The sequence below is a fragment of the Psittacula echo genome (genome assembly GCF_963264785.1).
Source record: "Psittacula echo genome assembly, chromosome: 2".
In the NCBI taxonomy this organism is placed as follows: Eukaryota; Metazoa; Chordata; class Aves; order Psittaciformes; family Psittacidae; genus Psittacula; species Psittacula echo.
Genome location: NC_137737.1, coordinates 43,177,688 through 43,202,767, shown reverse-complemented (window position 1 = coordinate 43,202,767; position 25,080 = coordinate 43,177,688). Strand labels below are relative to the sequence as shown.

The window sequence follows — 25,080 nt, the reverse complement described above, 5'->3', positions numbered from 1 at the left end:
TGGAACTTGCAGGCAAAACTTCATTCCACTTCTTTTTGATTGCTCCGGCCTCACACAGTTTGCCTTTCCTCTCGGCAAGACCAGAAGATGTCTTTTTCTTACTGTTTAAAGGGAGAAGAGAAGCAGGAAGGATATTTCACAGTATCACAGTATGTTAGAGATTGGAAGGGACCTCAAAAGATCATCTAGTCCAATCCCCCTGCCAGAGCAGGAACACCTAGATGAGGTTACACAGGAATGTGTCCAGGCGGGTTTTGAATGTCTCCAGAGAAGGAGACTCCACAACCCCCCTGGGCAGCCTGTTCCAGTGTTCCGTCACCCTCACTGAGAAGAAGTTTCTTCTCAAGTTTAAGTGGAACCTCTTGTGTTCCAGTTTGTACCCATTACCCCTTGTCCTATCATTGTTTGCCACTGAGAAGAGCCTGGCTCCATCCTCGTGACACTCCCCCTTTATATATTTATATACACTAATAAGGCCACCCCGCAGTCTCCTCTTCTCCAAACTATAGAGACCCAGCTCCCTCAGCCTTTCCTCATAAGGGAGATGCTCCACTCCCTTAATCATCTTAGTTGCCCTGCACTGGACTCTCTCCAGCAGGTCCCTGTCCGTCTTGAACTGAGGGGCCCGGAACTGGACACAATATTCCAGGTGCGGTCTCACCAGGGCAGAGTAGAGGGGAAGGAGGACCTCTCTCGACCTACTGACCACCCCCCTTCTAATACACCCCAGGATGCCATTGGCCTTCTTGGCCACAAGGGCACATTGCTGGCTCATGGTCATCCTGCCATCCACTAGGACTCCCAGGTCCCTCTCCCCTACACTACTCTCTAACAGGTCGTTCCCCAACCTATATTGGAACCTGGGGTTGTTCCTGCCCAGATGCAGGACTCTACACTTTCCCTTGTTATATTTCATCAAGTTATTCCCTGCCCAACTCTCCAGCCTGTCCAGGTCCCACTGGATGGCAGCACAGCCTTCTGGCGTCTCAGCCACTCCTCCCAGCTTAGTGTCATCAGCAAACTTGCTGATAGTACACTCAATTCCCTCATCTAAATCATTGATGAATATATTAAATAATACTGGTCCCAATACTGACCCTTGAGGCACTCCACTAGATACAGGCCTCCAACTAGACTCCGCCCCATAGACTACAACTCTCTGGCTTCTGTCCTTCAGCCAGTTCGCAGTCCACCTCACTACCTGATCATCCAGGCCACACTTCCTCAATTTAGCTATGAGGATGCTGTGGGAGACTGTGTCAAATGCTTTGCTGAAGTCAAGGTAGACCACATCCACCGCTCTGCCATCATCCATCCACAATGTTATTTCCTCATAAAAGGCTATGAGGTTGGTCAAGCATGACTTCCCCTTGGTAAAGCCATGTTGACTGCCCCTCATAACCCTCTTATCCTTGATATGCCTTAACATGGCACCAAGGATAAGGTGTTCCATCACTTCCCCAGGGATGGAGGTGAGGCTGACCGGTCTATAGTTACCCGGGTCCTCCTTCTTGCCCTTTTTGAAGACTGGAGTGACATTTGCTTTCCTCCAGTCCTCAGGCACCTCTCCCGTTTCCCAAGACTTGGTAAAGATGATGGAGAGTGGTCTAGCAATGACTTCCGCCAGTTCCCTCAGCACCCGCGGGTGCATCCCATCTGGACCCATGGATTTATGGATGTCCAGATTGCTCAACTGGTCTCTAACCCATTCCTCATCGACTAAGGCAAACTGCTCCACTGACCTGACTTCATCTGAGGTCTCAGGAGTACAGGGCTCTTCAGGACTGCCTCCGGCAGAGTAGACAGAGACAAAGAAGGCATTCAATAACTCTGCCATCTCTGTATCTTCTGTCACCAGGGCACCCATCCCGTTCATCAGTGGGCCAACCTTGCCTCTGGTGTTAGTTTTATCTGCCATGTATTTGAAAAAGCTCTTTCTGCTGTCCTTGACCCCTCTCGACAGATTTAATTCTAAGGAGGCCTTAGCCATCCTAGCTGCCTTCCTACATCCTCTAGCAGCAGCCTTATATTCCTCCCAAGTGGCCAGCCCCTCCTTCCATGACCTGTAAACTCTCCTCTTCCACTTGAGCATACCCAGCAGTTCCTTATTTAGCCACGCAGGTCTCCTGGCCCTCTTCCTTGACTTCCTACGTGTCGGGATGCTCTGATCTTGAGCTCGGAATAAGCAATCCTTGAATGCCAACCAACTCTCTTGGGCCCCTTTACCTTCAAGCAGCCTTGCCCATGGGATTTCCCCTAGCAATTGCTTGAAAAGGCCAAAGTTTGCCCTGCTAAAGTCCAGGGTTGCAATTCTACTTGCTATTCTACTGGTCCTACCACACAAGATCCTGAATTCCACCATGTCGTGGTCGCTGCAACCAAGGCAGCCCTCAACCTTTACTGCTTCAACCAGACCCTCCTTGTTAGTGAGGATGAGATCCTCACTATGAGATATTTCCAGGGTTAAGCTCACCTGCTGGCTCAATCCATTGTATTTTATCATGCTTGCCTGTGAAATAAGAGTTTTCTTTCTTCCATTTGCCAGCTAGCACACAATCCTAAGAGAAACTAATAGCATAGTAGGAAGTTGTCCCCCCACACACACACCTTGGAGGGAGGTCAGACAGTCAAACTTCACAGCCAGAGAAGGCCCATTTCAGGTCCATTCCCAAACACACTCCCTGTGGCACCAAACCATAGAAGCCCCAAGAAGCAGTCTGCTTTCTGGAGAGGTACATTCAGCTATTGACCTGTGTGCTGCTTCAGCCAGACTGCCACTAGTACCTGAACTACCTCCCATGTCTGTGCCATGTTAGCAGTCCATTGATGCTCTTCACACTCTTACTCCTTTACCAGATCTGACACAAAAAGGCATTGTTATATCTTCGGGTTCACACTGAGAAACAGAGATATACTGTGATAGGAGCATTATTACAGCCATTTCATGTATCTGGAAAAGGATCTCTGTGCCTTAACACTTGTCTCTTCCAACTACATCTGCTAATTTAGTCAGTTTTTCCTCTCCTACGAGCTTTGACTCAAACACTGTAAGTTGCAGAAAAGCCTCTATGAGTACTGCCTGTGGTCTCGAAAACCAACAATTTGTAAATTCAAGCGTTATTGCCAAATCTTAAATGCTGTCTGTGCTCCAACAGATTATGTTGGAAACTGTCTGAGAGACCATTACTAACACTTCACTAAAAACTGTGAGGTCCTGCACTGAGCACATTTGGCTCTGCAACTTTCTGGACTCCTTATGTTCCCTATGGCTACATTTAAGCTCTGCCAGCTGTGAGGACATTTTAGCTCCCAGGCCCATATACAGCCCAGCTACCCTCCAATTCCAGCTCAGGATGAAGCCTGGAGCTGTACCTTTGCCTCGTGCCAAGGATCCTGGCAGGACAACTGCAGGTTGTGCAGGCCAGGCAGGAGCCAAGCAGCATCCCCTTTAGCTCTTGAGGGGAGCAGCTGGTGGAGTAAGATCCCAGCGTGCACTGTGAGACAGACCCACTCCATTGCTTCGAGGCACATGCCATAGAATTCCTTACAGTATAGCCTAAAGCACCAAAGGAAGGGAAAGGAAGGTGCTCTCTGTCAGACTCTATACTTGGAGAGGCTATCTGCTGCTGCTACATCTCAAAGTAAGTTTTTCTCCACCTACCAGTTCCTGTCCCTGAAAAGAAAATTGCTCAAACTCCTTCTAACAATTTCCCACTGAAGCATCTTCCTATGCTTACACAGCTCAGTTACAACAGCACTTTGCCAGCAACACTGACAACAGCACCCCAAAGAGCAACCTTGCAGAGATTCAGCTTCTTTAAAAGAAAAATTAAACCGTTTTAAAGCCAACATGTTGCTGTATTTTCTTTACCAAATGAATAACAAAAAAGGTAAAGATACTAGAACACAGTTCCCTTCTTTCAGGAAACTAGACATAAAACAGGTACAGATTCATTAGGTGAACAGAACTCTGCTCCTGTCACGCTTCTCAGTCTTTCATATCTTTTGGTTTCCATCAGTACACAAAAGTATGAAAGGCTCCATCTTTTCCTGACTGGTGAATGTCAGTGAAAGATATATATGCCCACTATAAACTGAAGTTATCAGTGCTTTCTTTGAGGTAGAACACTTGAGAAACCTAAAATAAAAATGCAACTTCTACCATGAACTCTTTGCTGTTTATAAACACCCACCCAAGAGCTATGTTATCACCACCCTCCAGGTCCCAGACGCAGTGAGAACACTCCAGTCAGCATCTCAGATGTTACCCCATGTTCTGAAGCGCACCTCTGTTTCACTGTAATTGCATTAACATTGATAGCCACACAGGTTTTCAGACTTCTTATAACCATGCCTGCAAGCACAAAAAGCATGTGAGCATTGTAGTGCCTTTCTGTAGCTTAGGGAGAGATACAGGAACTAGAGAAACTAGCTATAGCACTAGATAAGAGTGCTGTTAACCCGCCTCTGAAGTACTAGCAGATGGCCTAGCACGACATGATTCCAAGCCCTCCTCTTCTGAGGGAGATAAGGAATATCTAGCTCTTCAAATGAAAAGAATTTCAGCTTTCACACCCCATCTCTTCCAATACTCTGACACGGTAACACATCAGGTGTGCCAGCAGCACTGGACTGTCACTGTCCAACACATAAAGCCACCAGCAGCAGGTATCAAACACAGAGCCTTTGAAGAAAAATCATACACACCAGTCTCTGTGGCGCAATCGGTTAGCGCGTTCGGCTGTTAACCGAAAGGTTGGTGGTTCAAGCCCACCCAGGGACGGGTTCCCTTTTAAGGCCTGATCAGGAAGCCCAACAACAGGAAGTGCCAAGGCCTGCCCTGGAGAGGAACAACCCCAGGCATCAGTAGATGCTGGAGGCCACCCCACTGAAAAGTGGCTTGGCAGAAAAGGACCTGGGAATTCTGCTAGGCACCAACACAGATCAGCAAAGTGCCCTTGCAACATGGCAGCAAAGAGTCTCCTGGGCTACACTAGGAGACGCACTGCCAGCAGGTTGAGGTAGGTGATCCACCCTCTCTCCTCAGCACTGGTGAGTGCTGCGTTCATTTCTGGGCTCTCCAGTACAAGAGAGACATGAAAATATAAGGGTCCAAAAAAGGACACAAGGATGATTAATGTATAAGAACATCTCTCCTATGAGGAAAGGCTGAGGAAGCTGGGACTTTTTCAGCCCTGAGATTAGGTTCAGGAGGGATTTTATCAATCTATATAAATACCCAAAGGGAGAGAGCAAACAGCAGAGCCAGGCTCTATTCAGCAGTGCTCAGTGACAGGACAAGAGGCAATGGGCACAAACTGAAACACAAGAGATTCTATCTGAACATCAGGAAACTCTTTTCAACCAAGAGGGTGACCGAGCACTTGCGCAAGCTGCTCAGGGAGCTTGTGGAGCCTCCCTCCTTGGAAATACTAAAAAGCCATCTGGACACAGTCATGGGCAGCCTCCTCCAGGTGTCCCTGCTTGAGCAGAGGGGTTGGACCAGATGACCTCCAGAGCTCACTTCCAATCTAAACTATTCTACATTCAGCATACTGTTTAGGAGAGAAATCTAAATCAAATTATAGACAGACGTGATCTCTGACCTCTGGCACCCAGAATACCCAGCCAATCTAAAGCTTCAGCTTTGATTTCACATCAAGCTCAGGCACTGTCAAATATATAAAGCCCACCTCTTGCTTCCATAGGCATCCTTCCTTCTGTTCTTCTGGATGACATCCGCCTACAGACTTTTTGTTTGTCATGCCTACCCTAAATTAAAATAATCCACTGTTTGAAAGTTCAGAGATGATTCATAATCTCTAACCAATATAAAATATTAATATATACATTATGTTCGATATTATTGTTTGATGTTATAATACATCATATTTTGTGTATAAGATGAATTATACCTTATTAAGACTGCCATCACACTTGGGGCAGCTGTTACTGCTCTTCCCTGAAACTCAGTTTATGCCTTTGCTCCTAATCCTAAATTGTAACAAAAAGCTGCATAGACATAGCTGTGTTGAACATCTTGATAGCCACTCTCCTCAGATCCAAAAGTCCACTCTGACAAGCACTAAGAACTGGAAACCATGCACTCCTGTCAAAAGGATTGAACCAGACTTGCTCCCAGAACCAAGTAAATCCAGAGTTGATAATACGTAGAAAAACACTAGAAAAGTTTTCTTCCGATCATGACTTGACACTTCTATTTTTAAGGTTTCTTCTGAGGTTTGGTTTCCTTAAGCTTCCAAAATAAAGTACTAGAGCCCAAGAGCTCTAGAACTTCAGGAATTTTGCTATCACTGTACATAAAATGTGCATAGATCCTACAGAAACCAGTAATGTGAAGAAAAAAAAAAAATCTTCAGTTAATCTCCACAACCATTTTAACTCCAGCAGAAAAGACCAGACATTACTGAGGCATGAGGACAAACCTTCTTACTCTTGCATTAAAATCAGCCACAGAATGTAAGCAAGCAGTAGTTTGGAAACACACCTTCACAGTTCTTTGCCTGTACAACCCATAATCAATTTTTAATTTAGGTCCCACAGGCACTCAAGAGCAAGGTATGCGGAAACCTGACCAAACTGGGAACAGTTTTAATGGAGAGCTTCTCTCCTTTTTTCCCAAAAGCTGTTGGACAGAGACCAGGAAAAACACCTTGTGCTTTTGCCCTTGAAGGCTCAACTACCTCTGAAATCCATGCAATGATTTGTCTGGCAACATGAAAAAGCCCTGATCATACTGATGTTCCTTTTTCACACCTTCATGAAGGACAGCAAGACGCTGGAAACTAGCAAAGGAGCTTTGAAAAAGAAAGCACATAGAGCGTGGATGCAGCACACGAACATTTAAATAGCAGTAAATTGTGCTGATCACAACACAAGCTGCACAAGTTTTGCAAGTGTTTGAAAAAAGGCATTCAGATCAGCCTCAAAATATGGAATTATTATACTGAACTACAGGGCAAGATTAGAAGGATTACTGTCATTCACTATATATCGGGTTACTGGCAAACAAGAGAACTAACATAATGAAGCCTACAGAGCAGTTACCACTGTGGTATGTGATGGCAGCAAGAACACTGTTTCCTGAAGTTCTGCCAAGGCTGATGAGACAGTCCTTGGTATTGTTTGGGGACTTACTGAACTCACATTTTCATTTGGTTAAGACTTACTTTGAGCCAGCTGTTGATGTCATTACTGCAGCAGGAGAACAGGAAAGGTGATGCTGTAGTTTGGACAAAATCCCCAATAGCAATAATAAAAAGTGCATCTTGAAATCTCCACCAGAAGCCTGTCCCACCTCCCTTCTTAAAATACTGGAAGAAGAAATCCGAGACAAAACCATAACAACACTTCATAGTATTCTCAAGCATAAGCTCCAAGAAAACACAACCGCTGTGCCATATTCTTCCATGCCAGCATGAAGACTGCCCCAACCCTTTGCCAGCTGCAACTAAACTGCTAATCAGTATTTTTAATATTGACTACAGAGTAAAAGAACTGGAAACAACTTCAGCTTTAAACTATCTTTCATGGTCACATAAGATTTCTCAGTTACCTCATTCCGGTTTAGTATTTTCTTATAAAGCTATCTACCATAGAAATGGACACATTCTCATTGCTTGATGAAGAGCAAGCATCTTCATCTGTGTATCTGTCTCCGTTATCTTTCAGCTACTCACTGGGGTAGTCTGAAGGCTCACTTGTGCAAACTTCTCTGACCACAATACTCAATACTCTACACAGACATACGCTTCGATCAGCATGAAGCAATGGTTAGGATACAACTTGCAACAGTTTCAGATATAATTGCATTACAGCTGTAACAGTGAAAGTCCACTTGGAGATAACAGTGATACAATTCTGACCAGCGAAGGGGAAAACCAACTTGGAAAGTAACTGAAGCCAAATTCACTGTAACCGATCCTGGAAGCACCAGAACCCACCCCTCCAGGACACAGCTTCTTGGCAGAGCAATGAGGAAAAGAGGCAAGACGCTAGGAAAAGCCATTCCTCAGGGACATAAATGAGCATGCTTGAAACACAGAGATAGAAAAGCTAGCTGCAAGGCAATTAGAAAACTCCTGTTTTGGTTTTTTTACAGGAGCTGCCCCACTCCTGTCAGTCTCATTGAATGTACTGTTTTCTGAATACTCCTCTCCCCAGAAAAATTTTGCAGGGAAAGAAGGAGCAAATGATTTGTTTCTTTTGCAGAACAATACCTGCTATTCAGAGGACCTTGCGGCTTCCTTTGACAAGAGCTGTCAGATCTGACAGAGGAAGAATGAAAGATGAATTCAGGTCCTGTGACAAAAGGATCTTTTGTGAAAAACTGAAAATTAAGTCTCTTCTCAACATACAGTGCACCCAAACTAGGGAAAAAAAAAGTATGGAAGTAAATTACAGGCAGCATCTGTAATTTATAGCCTATTGTAGCATTATGATACTTGCCCACTATTACTGAAATCATACTTATATAATTAAGCTAGAGTTTTAATGATCCTGCAAGTCTCCTCTACTGCCAGCCTACAAAAACCAGAATCCTCTGATCTCAGATTTGCTTACCTCAAATATTCGGCACGAAACAGTAATACAAATCTAGCATTTTAATGCAATATGTATGAATATTTAATACTAATTCCATTTACATATTTAAATTATCCTAGTACATTAACACTGCTATAGATACAATATTTGGTAAAGACAACTAGTATGGTTAAAAGTTCAAATTTTGGTATTGTTTCCTAGCAAGTGTAAAACAATAGAAAACAGTTTCCATGTGAAGAATAAAGTCTACTTTAACAGAAGCAGCCAAGACCAGCTGCAAAATACAGACCATGTGTGCTGACATTTACACAAAACCTTGCAGTAATAAAAGGTTGTGTCACTCACTGTATTTACAAGAAACTGCCCAATAGTTCAGTTACTGATTGCACTACTGGAACTGTTAAAGAAAGAAACAAAGAAACAAACAAAACCCCCACTCAAAACACAGCCACACACAACACCACAGCATCCTTGTCATGTCCTTCAGAAATCAAATAATTTGTCCTCAAGAAGGGGTCTTGTTTAAATTCCGTGCACTAGAGAATATACAACATTACAACACAACGAGGTTAGAAAAGTTGAATACTGTGGAAAAAATTTATTAGTCTATACAAGTCTTCTGAAACAAACCATTGGCTTTGATACAGTAAATTCAAGTGAATACTCATTGCAATAGTGTTTTCCCATACAGAAATCAAGAAGTCCTATAGCTTCCCATTCATAATGTCTGTGATAGGAAGTTTTATTTCTGATTCTGAACAAGTAGCTGCACAAAGCAGACATGTGATAGAGATCTTCACAGCCACAGTGAGCTACAGTTTGAGATAAAGTTATATTACAAACATTTAGGAAAATTAGGCATCTGTACTGAAGTGTGGCAAACTGATTCACAATGAAAGAACAAAGGTGTCACTCAGACCCCTTGCCAATAATGAAGACTTTCTATAGCAAGTCTAGAGCAGACTGCATCATAAAAACCTAGAGTGCAAGAGTACCACAAATTTAGTATATAAATATCACAGGATTAAAACTCCAGTTAAGCCACCAACTGAAGTAATAATTAAAAAGAAAAAAAGAGTGTCTGCCAGCTTGCAAAGGAAGCTTCCAAAGCATCTCTTCAAGAAGGTGCTGATACCAACTACAGCCTGTACCAATTTGTATTTTAGACAGCTCTGCTGAAAGACAGAAAATTATCAGATTTGTCTAAGTACTGTATGTTCTTGCTGGGTTTAATACCATTAAAAAAAAAAAAAAAAAAAAAAAAGCATTTAATAGAAGAGATGAAATGTAACATTTATAGCTCACACTGTTTTCAAGATCTGTGCACACTATGTAGTTCTATAGTTTTAAGAGCATTTAAAAATAAGACGAAGCGTAGACAATGCAGTAATGCTTGTTAGGTTTGTTTAGAATAATTACACAATGAATGTATACAGTCATAAAATTTGTAGTGCGTTTGTTCTTGCACATTATTTATGCTACTTATAAAAATCTGAAGATTGCAAATTGGGCATGCTTACCATAACATTTTCAAACTGGGAAAGCTGCAGAACATTGTTCCTAGAAGTGTTCACTGCCATGATACAAAACAAGTATGTGCAAACTGCAAGGTCCCTAAAAACAGCATTTAATGAATTTATGTACAGAAAGATGTCACTATCTGTTTAAATACGCAAAGAAAAAGCTTCCCAAAGTTTATAACATAGAACAATATCCACCACATGCTCCTCCTCCTCCATAGCCTTCTTCCTTGCTTGATAATTTTACACCTCTGTTTTGGCTCTCACTCTCCCACAGTCCAGGAGTCTGAATGATTTTTTCAACAAGCTCTTCAAAGGCACACTGTACACCATCACATGTTTTTGCACTTGCCTCTAGAGAAGAGATGCAAGAAGTGTTAGCATAACCTGCAGTAACTCATTTAGTGTTTCTCTTTCAGTTAAGTCTCAACCAACAACCTAGATTTAGGACTTCTACAATACATTCTATAACAAAATAGCAGTGCCAAAATTAACAGGTATGAAGATTTCTTTCACCACATAAGGCAGCACACCTCAGACTCTTGAATGTCACTATAATATACGGCGACAGCTATAGCTGAGCCTTATTTTCTGTGGAAAACACTTCAGCAAAAAGAAAGGAAGGTTCTACTAACTTACAATGTCAGATAAATCTGGTTGCTGTGTATTCAGTTCTGTGTATTAGTCAGAACTGCTGTACTACCACACCATAAGCAGCAAGAATCCATACTGTAAGATTCTGGGTCAGTCTCCATGATATAACTCACCTGACAAAAAGCAATAAGGGATCTCATTTCTTCCGCAGTTTGCAGAATTGTGTGTAATTTCACTTTGGCTAAGACCAAAAAATTTGCTTAAAGAGTATATTATGAGGACAACAGATACCACCTGAATTGCCCTGTTATCCTACAGAGCCATGCAGATACTTAGCATACGTAGCATGCAGATATATATACTTAAAGTTTAATTTTCATGTTTCTTTTCATTTTCCATGCACTTAACAGCTTGTGTCTTAACTTTGAACTTCTATTTCCACATATCACATATGCAGCGAAAAAGAAACTCAGCAAGGTAATAAACAAAGACAGTCCTTAGTCAGAGATGAGGAACGTAACTCTCACTACAGGACATGTCAATGTACTGCTTTGCTACCAGAGTCATCCTATAAAGCAAGCCCTGCTGATCTTGAAATGAAGCATGTAATAAACTTATGCATAAGAATCACTCCAGCACATACTTTATCATTACGAGACTTTGCCTACAAAACCCATCTCATTTTGTGGCAAGATGAGACCAACATATTTGCTCCAGTCATGATTATGTCATTATTCAATCCCACCCACCATTTATAAGTTAATTATATTCCCAACTACTTTTACATCCCAGTTCTAATACAGATTTCTGTCAAGTGTCAGCTCTTTTGCTACACCAAAAGCTGGCCACTAGTAAGTTTTCCCTCTTTCATTTAGCTTATTATTAATTTAGCAAGTTGGCTGGAATTAGAAATCAGACAAAACTCCAAACCTAAAAGAGGTTTTGTCAGACCACAGTAGTCTGTTTCCGCCCTTAGTCCTTACAAATTTCAGCATAATCATCCCCAGTTAGAATAGGTATCTGGACATATTTGGAGACAATTAAAAAAATGAGGGGATGCCTGTTATCTTTGTACCGACTGCAGCTGAGAAATATCATTAGTTTGATTGTATGTATAAAGACTATCAGTCCCACAGAGTGGTACTTCTCATTATGTAACAAAAATCAAGTAAGATCCCTGCAGGTATCTATAACATACCTATGAACAACATGGAATGTTTTCTTGCAAATTTGAGACCTTCATTTCTGTCAACTTCACGGTTTTCCTACAAGACATAGCATTGATATGCATTATTAACAAAATACACAAACAGAATACTTATTGCAGTTGAATCTGGTTTACCTTATCAATCTTGTTTCCAACTAGCATTTTCACTATGTCATTCCTTGTGCAGTATGTTTCCAGTTCATTTAACCAGTTATCCAGCTTGACAAAAGTATCTCTTCTTGTGACATCATAAACTGAAAAATATTAGCAATATTATTCTCATACTATTTTTCTAAGAAATACAGCTTATATTATAAACGTAACAAAAAATATGGCTTTTTGAATTTGAAAACTGAAGGAGTCCCCAGGATTCTAATTCACATATTAAAGCAAGAATTGGAAAAAAAGTTGAACATCCACCAGCTCAGATTACCAACGATACTAATACAGAGCGACTCTAAAATTCAGTCATCTACTGTTCGTGGATCAATTTATCTTGAAGCATCCTAGCTTACAGGCCAGACACTATGATTCTCCAACAAATCCTACACTTGCAGACTCCAGAAGTAGGATACTTATTTACATCACTACAAAAAAGATATGTAAAGAGTACAGCATGTCCTTCTGCACCTGAGTTAGTGATAATCAAGACCTGTTTAACACCACTCCTATGGCTACTGATTTGACTAAAACTGTAAACTGATCACTGGTATTTATAAGGATTTGGTGAACTACCGATTTTTCAGCATTTTAGTGTTTCAAACTATTTAGCATGTGTGTGGGATACAAGTAATAATCTGCTAGGAGCAGAAAGGGCTCACAAAAGAAAGACTTCGTTAAACCTAAAATCAACTACTCAGCAGCTATCCAAGAGCTACTACTTCAAGCTATGAAAGTATTTTATCCTTCATTCTCACATTCTGTGTGCAGAGAGGCATAAACAGTTGGTTTCAGTTAAATCTATAGCCTTCCACAACCAACCTTATTTTTAGGAAGTTGTTAAATAAAGAGTCAGGAGAAAATTATTAAATAAAACAAGAAAGCAAATAGAAAGAGCAGAACTTCCTAGCTCCCAACCAGTGTTTGCTTACTTTTACAGCTTTCAACAATAAGTGGCAGGATCAGTGCCAGCAACTAGGTGACCTGACAAAACATGCCTTGACAGTATTTTCCTATATCAGGAAGATACCGCAACTCAGACCTGGGAAACAGCACATACAAACCAAAACCTAACAGGAAGTCTCACGAGAGAAGTTATTCAAGGTTAAACAATTTAACTGGACACAGTACCTTACCAAGAATCTCTCAAGTCAGACAAAAACTTAAAAAAAAAAAAAAAAAAAAAAAAAAAAAGAGAGAGAAAAAAAACCCAGACTTACTTCCCTGCCCTTACTTTGGTTATCTCCTCATTTCTAGCAGTGGAGAAGTAGAACTTCAGAGGTCAGTGCCTATTTCATAGGTTTCCATGTATGAAAGAAAAAAGACACTTCACCATGAAGTTGCAATTACAGGTTTTGGCCTGGGTTTCTCCCACACAGATTGATGCTTTTTATGCTAGTCTTTTTTAAGTGATTCTGACTGTGTCACTCCCATCAGTATGGAGACACAAACAGCCAAAAATCCCAGCCAAACTCCACAGTATTTATACTAATTTCATTAGGAAAAAGGAACAGGGAGAAGAAAAAAAAAGTTGTGTACGCACTCATACAGAAAGAATACACTGAGAAGTTTTTTTCTTCTTTTTCCTCTGACTCTGGGCTTAGTAAGCATAGGCAAAGACCAAAGATCACAAAGAAAAGTCCTAGCAGCATAGAGACAGCTCCAAACTATACCTCCAAACAGCAGTATCTTTTAATCTCATGCAAAAAATCAGTGGTTCTCAGGCCAATGAGACGGACTACACCAACAAGACAGCAGGCATCAAAATAAAGTTCTTTTAATATACCAGTTGCTCAACATTGATACAACGATTTTCAGCATCAATTAAGATATTATAGAAAGCTTTAGAGGTTTGTATAACTCCAATGTATGAAAACCTCACAAATTTATTCAAAATAGCATGCAAAGCTATACTTACCTAGGATAACACCTTGTGCACCTCTGTAGTAACTGGGTGTTAATGTTCGGAACCGCTCCTGACCTGCAGTGTCCTAAAAAGCCATTCAGAACAATCCATTATTCAGAACTTCAGCAGAATCCAGTTTCTCTCTCAGGTATTCTGCTTCTAACGAACATACGAAATAAGGTCCAAAGTATATTCCACTACCAGATTAACTGAGTTTATACCCTCCCTTGCTGTTTTACTACATGTTAACTTTGAAATTTTATGTTTTCTGTCCTGGGAAACACTTTTAAACTGTTAGCTGTAGTAAATAACTGGACTATATAGCAGTAAGATAGCCACTTCTGCAGAAGCATTTATTCTGCAGCTAGCACGCCGGCAAGAAAGCAGCACAGTTGCAGTACTAAGATTTTGCAACAAGCATCAAAACTCATGGCAAGAAAACCAGCTCCCTCACTTCAGTCACCCTGGTCCACTTATATTTGATTCTGTGCCAGGGTAAACACATTTAACGTGCTATGACAGAGCAGAAGCAGAAGAAATAAGTCAAAGGCTTTTCTTGTTTTTTAAGGGAAGTTGAATTTACATCCTTAAAATGTTAACAGGTCTGAAAAAAAACCCAAGTATTAGAATACTGTTTTCTTATTAGAGATTAAGTTACAGTGCACACTCGTTGCAGACTTTATGCATAGAAGATTTAAACAACTTCATCAGTTACCCCAGGTTAGAAGCAAAACAGGAATTACTGTGGATTCAAAAAGGTTCCCTGCTAAAGAACCTGAAAAACTGAACTGGACTTCAAGTCAATCAGTCAATCCCACATATCTCAAAATGCATTTGTGTCACCATTCAGCTTTACAAGCTTCTATTTTCCAGTTTACTGCAGAATTATTTCTTCATATTCACCAATGTGAAAGAAGAGAAATGCCAAGTTAGGCCTATGCAACATTTTTCCATCCAATGATCACTCATTGTTCTGCTATAGGTCTAGTTTTTCTCCTACCTATGTATTTTTCTGTCAACTTGCTGCAGTTATTTTCCTGGTCAAACCCATTCATTTTACTGACGATTATTATTGTCGCATCAAGATGTAAGTCCTGTTTGTTAGTCAAGATATGAAACACCTTCAAAGCAACAGAAGTATGGCAACATATATTTCATGTTCCACTACTACTTCCCAAGAAAATACATCTTGCTTATCTTGGACATCTTGCTTATGAGAACCAAGGTTTTATTCTTGCCTGCTACAAGAAGTCTGCATATTTAAAAGGTGCTTCAAGTCATACAAGCACGGAGGCTGGTTTGCAGAATGGAGAATGTTTTAAAAAAAGGCTTGGAAATACTCTTCTTTCTTCACTTGCCATGAATTTAGAAATTCTTCTTTTAACAGGAGTATATTTTAAAAACTCTAAAGGCTAAGATTACAAACACTGCCTCTCCCTCCTTCAGATGCACCTGCTACAAGAAAGACTGACCTCAAGCCTATAAAAACCCTTGTACAAGGGCTATGATGTTTTAGGCTAAAAATCATTTTGAGGTAAAATTTGAGCATAAACCGAGCATGCAACAGTAATGCTCAACCTATTAATACACTATTGAATTTTGCCTAAGACATTTAGGTTAAGAAGCGCACCCTTTTAAAACCTGTTAAGTATAGACAAGAATGATGCATACAGGGAACTCACGGCTTAGTGAGGGCTAAGACTTTGGAAGTTAAGCAATATATTACTCATTTTAAAAGAAATCTAGGAATGGCCACATACACTGTGTTAAAGCCTGATTTGGCATCATTTAATTTCTCTTTTTCCCTACTCCTATCACAACCAGACTTGGAATCAGTGCTGCAGAAGCAGCTCATAAGCAAGAGAAGTATCCAATTAAACAGTCATTCCACAGTTAATTCCACCTTCTGAATCGTTCATTATTAACCTCTCACTCCTTCAAATCATCTTCATATTAAATAGAAAAGTATTCTATACAAACTACATTACACAAGCCATCACTATTGCTAAGGCAAAGCAATACATGAAGAACTTAGGAGACACTTACCCATATTGCCAGTTTAGCTTTGTTTCCATCAACAGAAATAGTTTTCACCTTGAAGTCCACACCTAGAGATGGAAATATATCTTAGTTCTTCAAACATACTACAGCTATTTTTGACAGAGAAAGTAAAAAGAAAAGAAAAAACAAACTGAGAACAAGTTGTGCTTTGACAGGAGCAGGAAGAGTAAGTTTCATTGGCTATTTATGAAAATTGTTCCTAAACTCATGGTTCTGCTGCAGACAGCATTTTGCAAAAGCCTAAGGGCCTTTTCAGCCATTGACTCAAAATGCAATAAGTACTTATGGAAGTAAGGCAAATACTACATTTCCTGTATTAAAGCACATATTCCAGGACAAATATTCAAGTTTATAATTCAAATGGATTAACTTACCTTTTGTCGCAAACAAAAGACAGACTAGGAATAATGTGGGGGCCTACAAGCATGCTGGAGAAGGACTCTTCACCAAGGACTGTAGCAAATGGACAAGGGGCAAAAGGTTCTGATTTAAATAAGTGAGATTCAGGTTAGATATAAGAAGTTCTTCACTGTGAGGGTGGTGAGGCACTGGAACAGGTTGCCCAAAAAAGTGGTAAATGCTCCATCCCTGGCAGCGTTAAAGGCCAGGTTGGACAGAGCCTTGGACAACATGCTGTAGTGCAAGGCGTCCCTGCCCATGGCAGGGGGGCTAGAACTAGCTGGTATTAGGATCCTTAACAACCCAAACCATTCTGTGATTCTATGAACTTTCTATTCATTACTCATACATGTTTTCTCCTTGAGTATATCCATCACCTTGAGGAACAACATACTTTCAAAATAAAGAAGGAAGCTTCATTCAGGTAACTATACACTCTGTTTCCTATCTTAAACAACCTCACCAAGGCCCATCAAGGTGATCATGCAGAGGTAAACCATATAAGGAGGCACTCATCTACTCTATGGCTCTATCCTGTGAGAAGTAACGTTATATGACAAGAATTCCTCTAATAAAGATGTCAAATAAGCTCTGAACTATTTGAACACATAGTACATCTCTTACAGGGATTCCAGCAATATCAGGAACTCCCCAATACCATGCTCTATGACCAAGAATTAAAAACAAAACAAAAAATGTCAAGCCAAGGTGTGCAAGATGTTAATGACTGCAAATTTGAAGGACATAGCAACACACATCGGTTTGAAAGGCTGAGGACAGCTATGACCTGTTTCACTGTAATTTAATCCTTAGGTTACCAATAACAAGTAACTGGAAGTATGTTTCAATTATTTCAGAGCGACTCTCACTCCTCAAGAGGCAGCTGCCCCGAAAGGAACTAGTAGTGTGGAAAGCTGATATACTTGAAAGCTGTTCACGTAAAGGTAACAGCAGTGTTTTTGCACTTTGACTTACAATGGTAGCCATCTGCTACAAGAATTTTTGTTTAACTATCCTTATACAAAACATTTAAGCAGGGCGTCATGATCAGCAAACTGTGCTTAGTTCCAAGGCCATGCAGATTACAAACAAGCTCAAACAGCTGCCAAAATATGTTCAACTTAGCCACAGAGGGTATACAGGATGCTTAAGGAAGCGCACATTGCAAGCAGACTTACAGCTTCACTGCAACTGAGGTTTAAAAGGTTTTTCTCCTCTTTATTTCAAGGAAAACTCTACCAAGCTACATTAACTTTTGCAGTAACTGAACAGAACTCTATTTCTTCAGGGATTAATTCCTAGTCCCTAACCTAGCTTATCTCTTCTTCCACTGTAATTGTGCATTTCTTTCCGTAAACTGTAAAAATAGCCATTGCTCAGCCAGGATGTCCAAAGGTCAGAGTGCATTCTTTTATCAATTAGTCTGACACCAAAACCTGTAGCTGCAGATATTACAAGTCTGTCAGATGCCTAATGCAACAAATGGAAGGTATGTCATAGTAGTTTCAAGAAGGAAAACTTTCTTCCTTAGGACAAATGACTAAAGGGTATTTTGAAGCCACAGTATCCTCATTCAGTAAACAGATTCAGTATCTTGTGCCTGAACAGTTAACAGAATGTACATACACACCTTTAGTTAGCCTTGCTGCTGGCTTAAAATTAACAGATGCTTTAAATTCTGCATAAGCAATGCAAGTAAATTAAGAATCTGAAGTAGTGACAGACTTATTACTGAAAAGCAGAAGTATTAAAACTACCCAAGAGCACACCAAAGTATATCCTCTGAAATAATCAAGAAATGGCAAACATAATTCTAGCAAAGCAAGGAGTTCAACACATATAAAAGCAAGTTTAAAAAACAAACCAAAAAACATCCTAATAACTACATTTTTTTATTACTGATCTGCCACAAAAGAGGAAAAGTAGAAAAAATGCAGGGCTAAGGAAATCCTGTTAAATTGAATAAACAGGGTACTTATGTTCCCTAAATACTTAGTGAAACACAGACATGTTTGTGCGGCATGTCAGTTCTGAGCTTTCAAGAGTGATGTTTCTACCCCTGACAACAGAAAGCAGGCAGTGCTTTCCACCATGCCTTGAAGGAAGCCAGAAACAAGACAGCTCTACTAGACTGTACTCCAGTGTGTTGACACCTACAGGATCTGGCACTACACGCTAACCTCTTATGGACTTACAGTCTGCAAAGAATAGCTCTGTTGCCTGCATGCTGCTCTCACATTTAGCTCAATCTGCCATGCTGTATTTACAGGAAATATAAGATGAGCTAGAGTGTATTATTTGTGTTGCAGGTAACTGACAAGTTGGACACCTTGAAGCTGAAGGACTCCAAGTGCAAGGAAGGCTAAAAAGTTATGAGACATCAGATCTGTGCAAAACATCACTTATTAAATAGAAATTGCACTGAACACTTATCTAGAATCTCTCATAAAAACAGCAGGCAAGTAAAGACAAGCATAAGCAGTAAGAACAGAAAATAGTAGGGTATATATAGTCTAATAAGATCCATGTGATAAAACCCAGCGAACATGCCAGAGAATGTAAGGAGGACAGGTGATCCTACTACAGGCAGAGTAGGATCTGCCAGTAGCAAACCTTGAGTTGTTGCTATGTAACAGCCAACTACCACACATTGCTGTTCTGCATTTTGACAAATCCCAAAGAATTACTTCAGGAAGTAATTCAGTAATTCCTTAATTTCTCAAATACTGCACTGATGTCAGTTTTTGTAAAGAGGATTCTGTTGTATGAACAGCAGAATGAAAAACAAACCCAATTAAGATGTGCCCACACTGACACCAAATTAGTCTATTGGTATTCAAAACATCACGAAAGCTAAAGTAGCTATTCTGCACTGACTTCCTGGCCCATATGGTTGACATACGAAGAAAGTGATGTGATTTGAAGCATATATTGTGTCAAAACTACTTAGATTAGAACACAAGACTGCCATCTTCAACACCTGGTCTGCTCCACTCCTCTTGCCTTCCATGCTATCTTCCCTCATGAACTGAGGTAAGGCTACTTGCACAAGTACAACTTTCTGAGCAATGAAATGAACAAAAATAGGCCTGTCCCCTGGGTGCTCAGTGCTTTATGTGAAATAGTACTCCTGTATCTTATTAATAAAAATTAGATCAATCAATTTATTGGCTTCTTGAACAATTACATACAGCTGGCTTTGTTTGCCAACAGCTGAACTCAAATTTTATACAAGTCCTTAGCCAGAAGTCTTCCTACAAAGGAAGTAAAAAATGCAACTGAAATGCATTGTGTGTAAAAGTAATCTCTATTTTTGATTACTTCAGTTTTTAATTTGGCACAGAGCTGCATCACTTTCTTTGAAGTTTCATTCTGCTTCCTTGGACAGCCACCTATATACTATATCCTGCATTCTGGGTCACAACTCCAGCAAAACTGGCTTCACTGTTGGTAGATATCATATCAACATAGCAAGGACATTGCTGCTTTTTTCCCAGCAGCTCACAGACTCTTGCTTCTCTTCCCTTCTTCAAGACTGAGAAGTTACCAAGGGACTAAGCAGGAGAGAAAAGGCCACATTGTAATTTCCTCCCTATAAAGGAAAAGATGAAGCCACACAGAGCCTAGTACAGTCTAGTATTGCCAGGATTTGCAAGATCTAACAACCCGTTCTAAAGGGAGTCTTCAGTCTTCTTAAGATAGCTACCAAGTGCCATATTACATTGAGCACAAGTTCTGGACAGCAATACTGATGTTCAAACAACTTCAGTTATCTTGCACAAAAAAAAAAAAAAAAAATCAGAAGGAGATGTAGCAGTAGCTCTTATGTTTCTATTTTAGCCTAAAACACTGGCAAACAGAAAACTGCAGGTTGCTCCACCAGAGCTTTTCACTGCCCATACCTATCACTTCCATCTTCCTGGTGAAAGGTGACATTTATATCTGTTTTCCCAGCCAAGGATACATTTTTGCATAAAGGGGACAAATACAGGCCAGCACAGTCAGTGCTCTAACCAATAAGTGCTGCATGCTGGAACTGCATCCACATCATTTTTTTGCTACGAGGAACCAGACATGTCTGAACTTCACTACCAGTCAGGCAAGTCTGAACAAGCTACAATTTTGTCCTGAAGGAAGCATAAATTTTTCTAATGTAGCATCAGCACAATACTTACCAATGGTTGCTGCAAGTTCCGGGTCAAATGTATCATCTGTAAATCGCAGCAGAAGGCTGACAAGAAGGGAAGAAAAATAAGAGTTGCTATTACTGCAGCATACCCATAGCTTGCCCAAAGTCCATAAATCACAAGTCTGAAAGTAAAACAGGATCACACAACTAAATAAAAACACAATTCATTTTTCCGTAATTTCTCTCCTACAACATACAAAGAAGGGAACATGAAAAAACCACAGTAGACCTGCTCTGCTAGAATAGCACAGGCCTCTTCTATGCCTAGAATCATAGAATAGTTAGGGCTGGAAAGGACCTTAAGATCATCTAGTTCCAACCCCCCTGCCATGGGCAGAAACACCTCACACTAAACCATGTCACCCAAGGCTTTGTCCAACCTGGCCTTGAACACCGCGAGGGATGGAGCGTTCAGAACTTCTTTCAGCAACTCATTCCAGTGCCTCATCACCCTCACAGTAAAGAACTTCCTCCTTATATCTAATCTAACTTCCCCTGTTTAAGTTTTAACCTGTTACACCTTGTCCTATCACTACAGTCCCTAATGAAGAGTCCCGCTCTGGCATCCTTAGAGGCCCCCTTTAGAAACTGGAAGGCTGCTATGAGGTCTGTACCCAGCCTTCTCTTCTCCAGGCTGAACAGCCCCAACTTTCTCAGCCTGTCTTCATATGGGAGGCACCTCATCCTCCTGATCATCCTCGTGGCCCTCCTCTGGACTTGTTCCAACAGTTCCATGTCCTTCTTATGTTGAGGACACCAGAACTCCACACAATACTCCAAGTGAGGTCTCACAAGAGCAGAGTAGACGGGCAAGATCATAAGATTGGCATCAGCCCACCTCACAAGTGTGTCAAGGTCCCTCTGGATGGCATTCCTTCCCTCCAGCCTATCAACCAAATCACACAGCTTGGTGTCATCAGCAAACTTACTGAGGGCGCACTCAATCCCACTGTCCCTGTCACCAACAAAGATGTTGAACAAAATCTAGTCTATGACCCAGTATGGCTCTTTGAAAACAAAGTACCAAGTTGGAAAATCAGTTGTCTGAACATTCACATGGTCTGCTTCTCCAAGCATTTTACTTCTATCTTATCCTATTTTGGTTGTCCTAGAGTTCAGTACAAAGATTTTCTTTTGTTTGTGGTTTCATATTGTCTCACACAGCATCTCTAAGTTTGAAAGAAAAGTCAGCTTCTCACCCCAGAAATAACTCTCTGGATACACAGCAGAACAGTAAGGAATAGAATTATCTCACCACTGTCTTACCATTTTTTATCTTCTTATAAGGACTGTCACACAAACAACATTTCCACCTATCCTTATGGATATATTTGCTACCAGAAGAGCAGCAGCTACAAATAAGACTCATCAGGACATCATACTGGAGTAGCAGGGTCCCTCAAGGAAGTGCCCATAAAGCCACTGTACCTGTGCCAAATGTCATTATTTTGGCAAGAGACAAAGATTCCGCATACCGTTTTTAAAATCACCAGTCTTATGCCTCTGTGGCAAGTGTATATTACCATGTGGCAGGCAGCTGTTTGCTATGACTGACAGCTTCTATTAATTTCCATGCCAGAGAAACAAAACAAAGCCCTATTTTTTTTTTTTCTTTGGTGTGTCCTTGTCCCGCCATTTTTCCCCTTCTCTCTTCTTTCTGCTTGTGAATTTAGCTGCCAAGTCCTTTTTAGCATTTGGACACAGCCCTGCATTGACAGAAAAGCAACTACTGAAATTCTTTTACTTCAATAAGGCTGGGTGACAACTCCAAAGATAACCACAGACCAACCTTTTTTTCTCTATTGCAGAATCCCTAAGCCACATGGTAGCTTTATTTATCAAATAATAATTAAATTTTTTAAAAAATAATCATTTGATAGCACATAGGTTTTTACTGGTACCTTCAGACAGCTGTATCATGATGCTATTTAAGAGCAGCTATTTTTAGTTGCAACCAAGACTAGTTTCACTCAAAATAGACAAAATACGGAACCCCCATACTTTCACCAGAATAAACATATCAGTTTACAAGTCCTGAGTTCTAAATCCAGCCAACTTCTACTTTCCCCACCTTTCTTTCATATGCAGATAGCCTCTTCCACAAAGTACAGCACATTCAGAGGGACCAGGTTTAAGGCAGCATTTAGTTCAGTCAGGACTCCAGTCACTTACTACAACCATGCTAATACAAGCTTAACATCTGACCTTTCCTAAAGTAATAGGCAAGTGACACAAATTCAGGAACACTACAATAGAAAGTTTCTGTACCCAAACAACTGTAGTGTTATTGTTTCATAGCAATTTATTTTCTGTACATAAAGTCTCTTTTAACAACTTTACTGCCATAAAGAAATAACCACGTAAGTAGGTATAGAAAACCATTGTGCATACTATTTGAGGATAAAAATTTTTCCATATGGCCACTTATAAAAGACGACCTCAACTAAAAGAAATTTGCTCAGATTATGTCTGTCACCAGAGGCCTACTGTACTAGATTACCAACTCAGTAGGCAATGCAAAGGAGCGGCTCACAGATTTTTAACAGATACATTTGGAGTTTTTTGTTTGGTTTGGGCGGGGTTTTTCTTTGTTATGATTGCTGTTGTTTTCTGTTTGTTTTAATTAGCAACTTATATGTTATTAAGGGTCATAGCAGTAATCTGATCACTGCCATAAAAATCACCAAATCCAACATGACTAGCATGGTACATTCTCAGATGCCATTTATATCCCACTTCCTTTAGTAAGAACTATGACACTAACACAAAAAAAGTTAAAGAAAAAAATACCAGAAGGCATAAAAGGTAACTTAGACAAAAGCCATGAGAAGGGCAGGCCGGGCATGGGAGGGGCGGGGAGAAAATCAACCTCAAAGTACGCGAGAAACAGTATAACTAGCAGAAGAATCAGTGGTAGAACTACTTCACAGCTTATGTCAGACGCCCTTGTGCCCCCTCTGCACCCAGTGCAGGGTCACTTGTGACTCTACATTTACATATTATGTACAGGATTAACCCCAAAGGCGCAGACACCGGCACCGCCCTCCCCTCCCGGGGCCGGCGGCCGGAGGAGGGCTGCGGAACCGGCTGGCAGCTCTGGGCGGGGACAGCCTCTCGCCTGAAGACGACTGGCTGAGAAGGGGCGAGGAATCCCCCCAGCACGGCCTACATCTCCTCTGGGTAGGCCGCGGCCAGGCCGGGCGGCCGCGAAGGCAGAGGTGGCGTCGTCCAACAGGGCGCCAGGGTGGCTAGGCCGGACCCGGCCGGTGCCCCGCGTCGTGGCAGGAGAGGCTGGGGGAGGCGTGCGCCCCCTCACCTGGATTTGCCGACGCCGCTTTCGCCAATGATGAGGATCTTCAGGGTAGTCAGCACGTCCTCGTCCATCCCGTCAGCGCGCCCGGTCCGGTCCAGTCCGGCCTGGCTCAACCCTGAGCGACGCTCCCTGCGCAGGCTGCGGCGGCACGGCCTGCGCCTGCGCAACCCGCCACCCTTGTCCGAGCGCCCCCTCGCCGCGTGCCCCGCGCATGCGCCTCAAGTGCGCCAGCGGCGAGAAGTGTAGGCGCGGGGGGCGGGAGCTGAGCTGGGCGGTCGCTGTTTGTTTACAGTGGGCTGGGCAGAGGGGGTGCCGTCTCTGCGGGAGGTGGGAGCCTCGCTCCTGTCAGGCGCCCACGGGGTGTGGGGACTGCCCATGGGTTTTCGGTGTCTGTTGTCAGGAATCGGGGTCGTTGGAGGAAAGAAACCGGATAAAATTGCAGGGAAGGAGAAAATTTTAGCTGCACAATGGTAGCTCTGCTCCCTGTGCCGGAGCAGAGCAAGCAGCCGCCTCTCGAGGGGACAGTTAGTCAGGAACCCACCAGCAAAAAATACCCAAGGGTCGTTTGATCAGTACCTCCTCCTATGTCTATCAGAGTAAATGACAGTACATACTTTTCTGTCAGCAGAATCTGCCATCCTCCATTAAAAGCCCTAAATGCTCTTCTAAATTTGTTTCAGATGTTTGCCTCTTTATAACCAATGTGGCTAATGCCCTGTCACGCTTGAAACCTACCTCAGGCCATGTGTAAGCAAGTGCAACTCTTAATCAAGCACATGTCTGATGTGGGTCTGAAATGCTCCTCGGTCTATGCTACAGTCCTTGAGCCGGCTGTTCACGTCCAAATATGCACTCCATAGTACACGAAATGGCCTTAGGTTCTTGTGCAGTCACACAGAATGAAAAAGACCAAGCCATGTCACAGTCTGCACAAGGCAGGTGTGCCTGTGAGGCTGCGATGGGTTTTGTCAGCGTGCTGGCTGCAGAGGGCATAGTTCTAGCAGAAGCCCGGGTTCGCTGGGCAGTTGCCTTCAACCAAATTACAGGATCAACAGGGGAACCGTTGTTTTGTGTCTGTGGTAAACACTTCTGGTGCCTGGCTCCTTCCCCTTGCAGAATCTGATCTCCTGCCTCTTTTACCCCAGAAAACCAACTCCCAGGATGAGT

General features: G+C 41.7%; 1 protein-coding gene across 1 annotated transcript; it reads right to left on the bottom strand.

Moving 5' to 3' along the window:
* Window positions 1–8,862: 8,862 nt before the first annotated feature.
* Window positions 8,863–24,094, bottom strand: RAB18 (RAB18, member RAS oncogene family). The gene is made up of 7 exons (XM_080611917.1): window positions 23,917–24,094; window positions 20,587–20,642; window positions 15,998–16,059; window positions 13,964–14,036; window positions 12,022–12,140; window positions 11,878–11,944; window positions 8,863–10,439 (listed from the first exon to the last, which is right to left on the bottom strand). Exons 1-7 carry the CDS (start codon window positions 23,982–23,984, stop codon window positions 10,261–10,263), a joined length of 624 nt encoding a protein of 207 aa, XP_080468043.1. The 5' UTR covers window positions 23,985–24,094; the 3' UTR covers window positions 8,863–10,260.
* Between the last annotated feature and the right edge of the window lie 986 nt (window positions 24,095–25,080).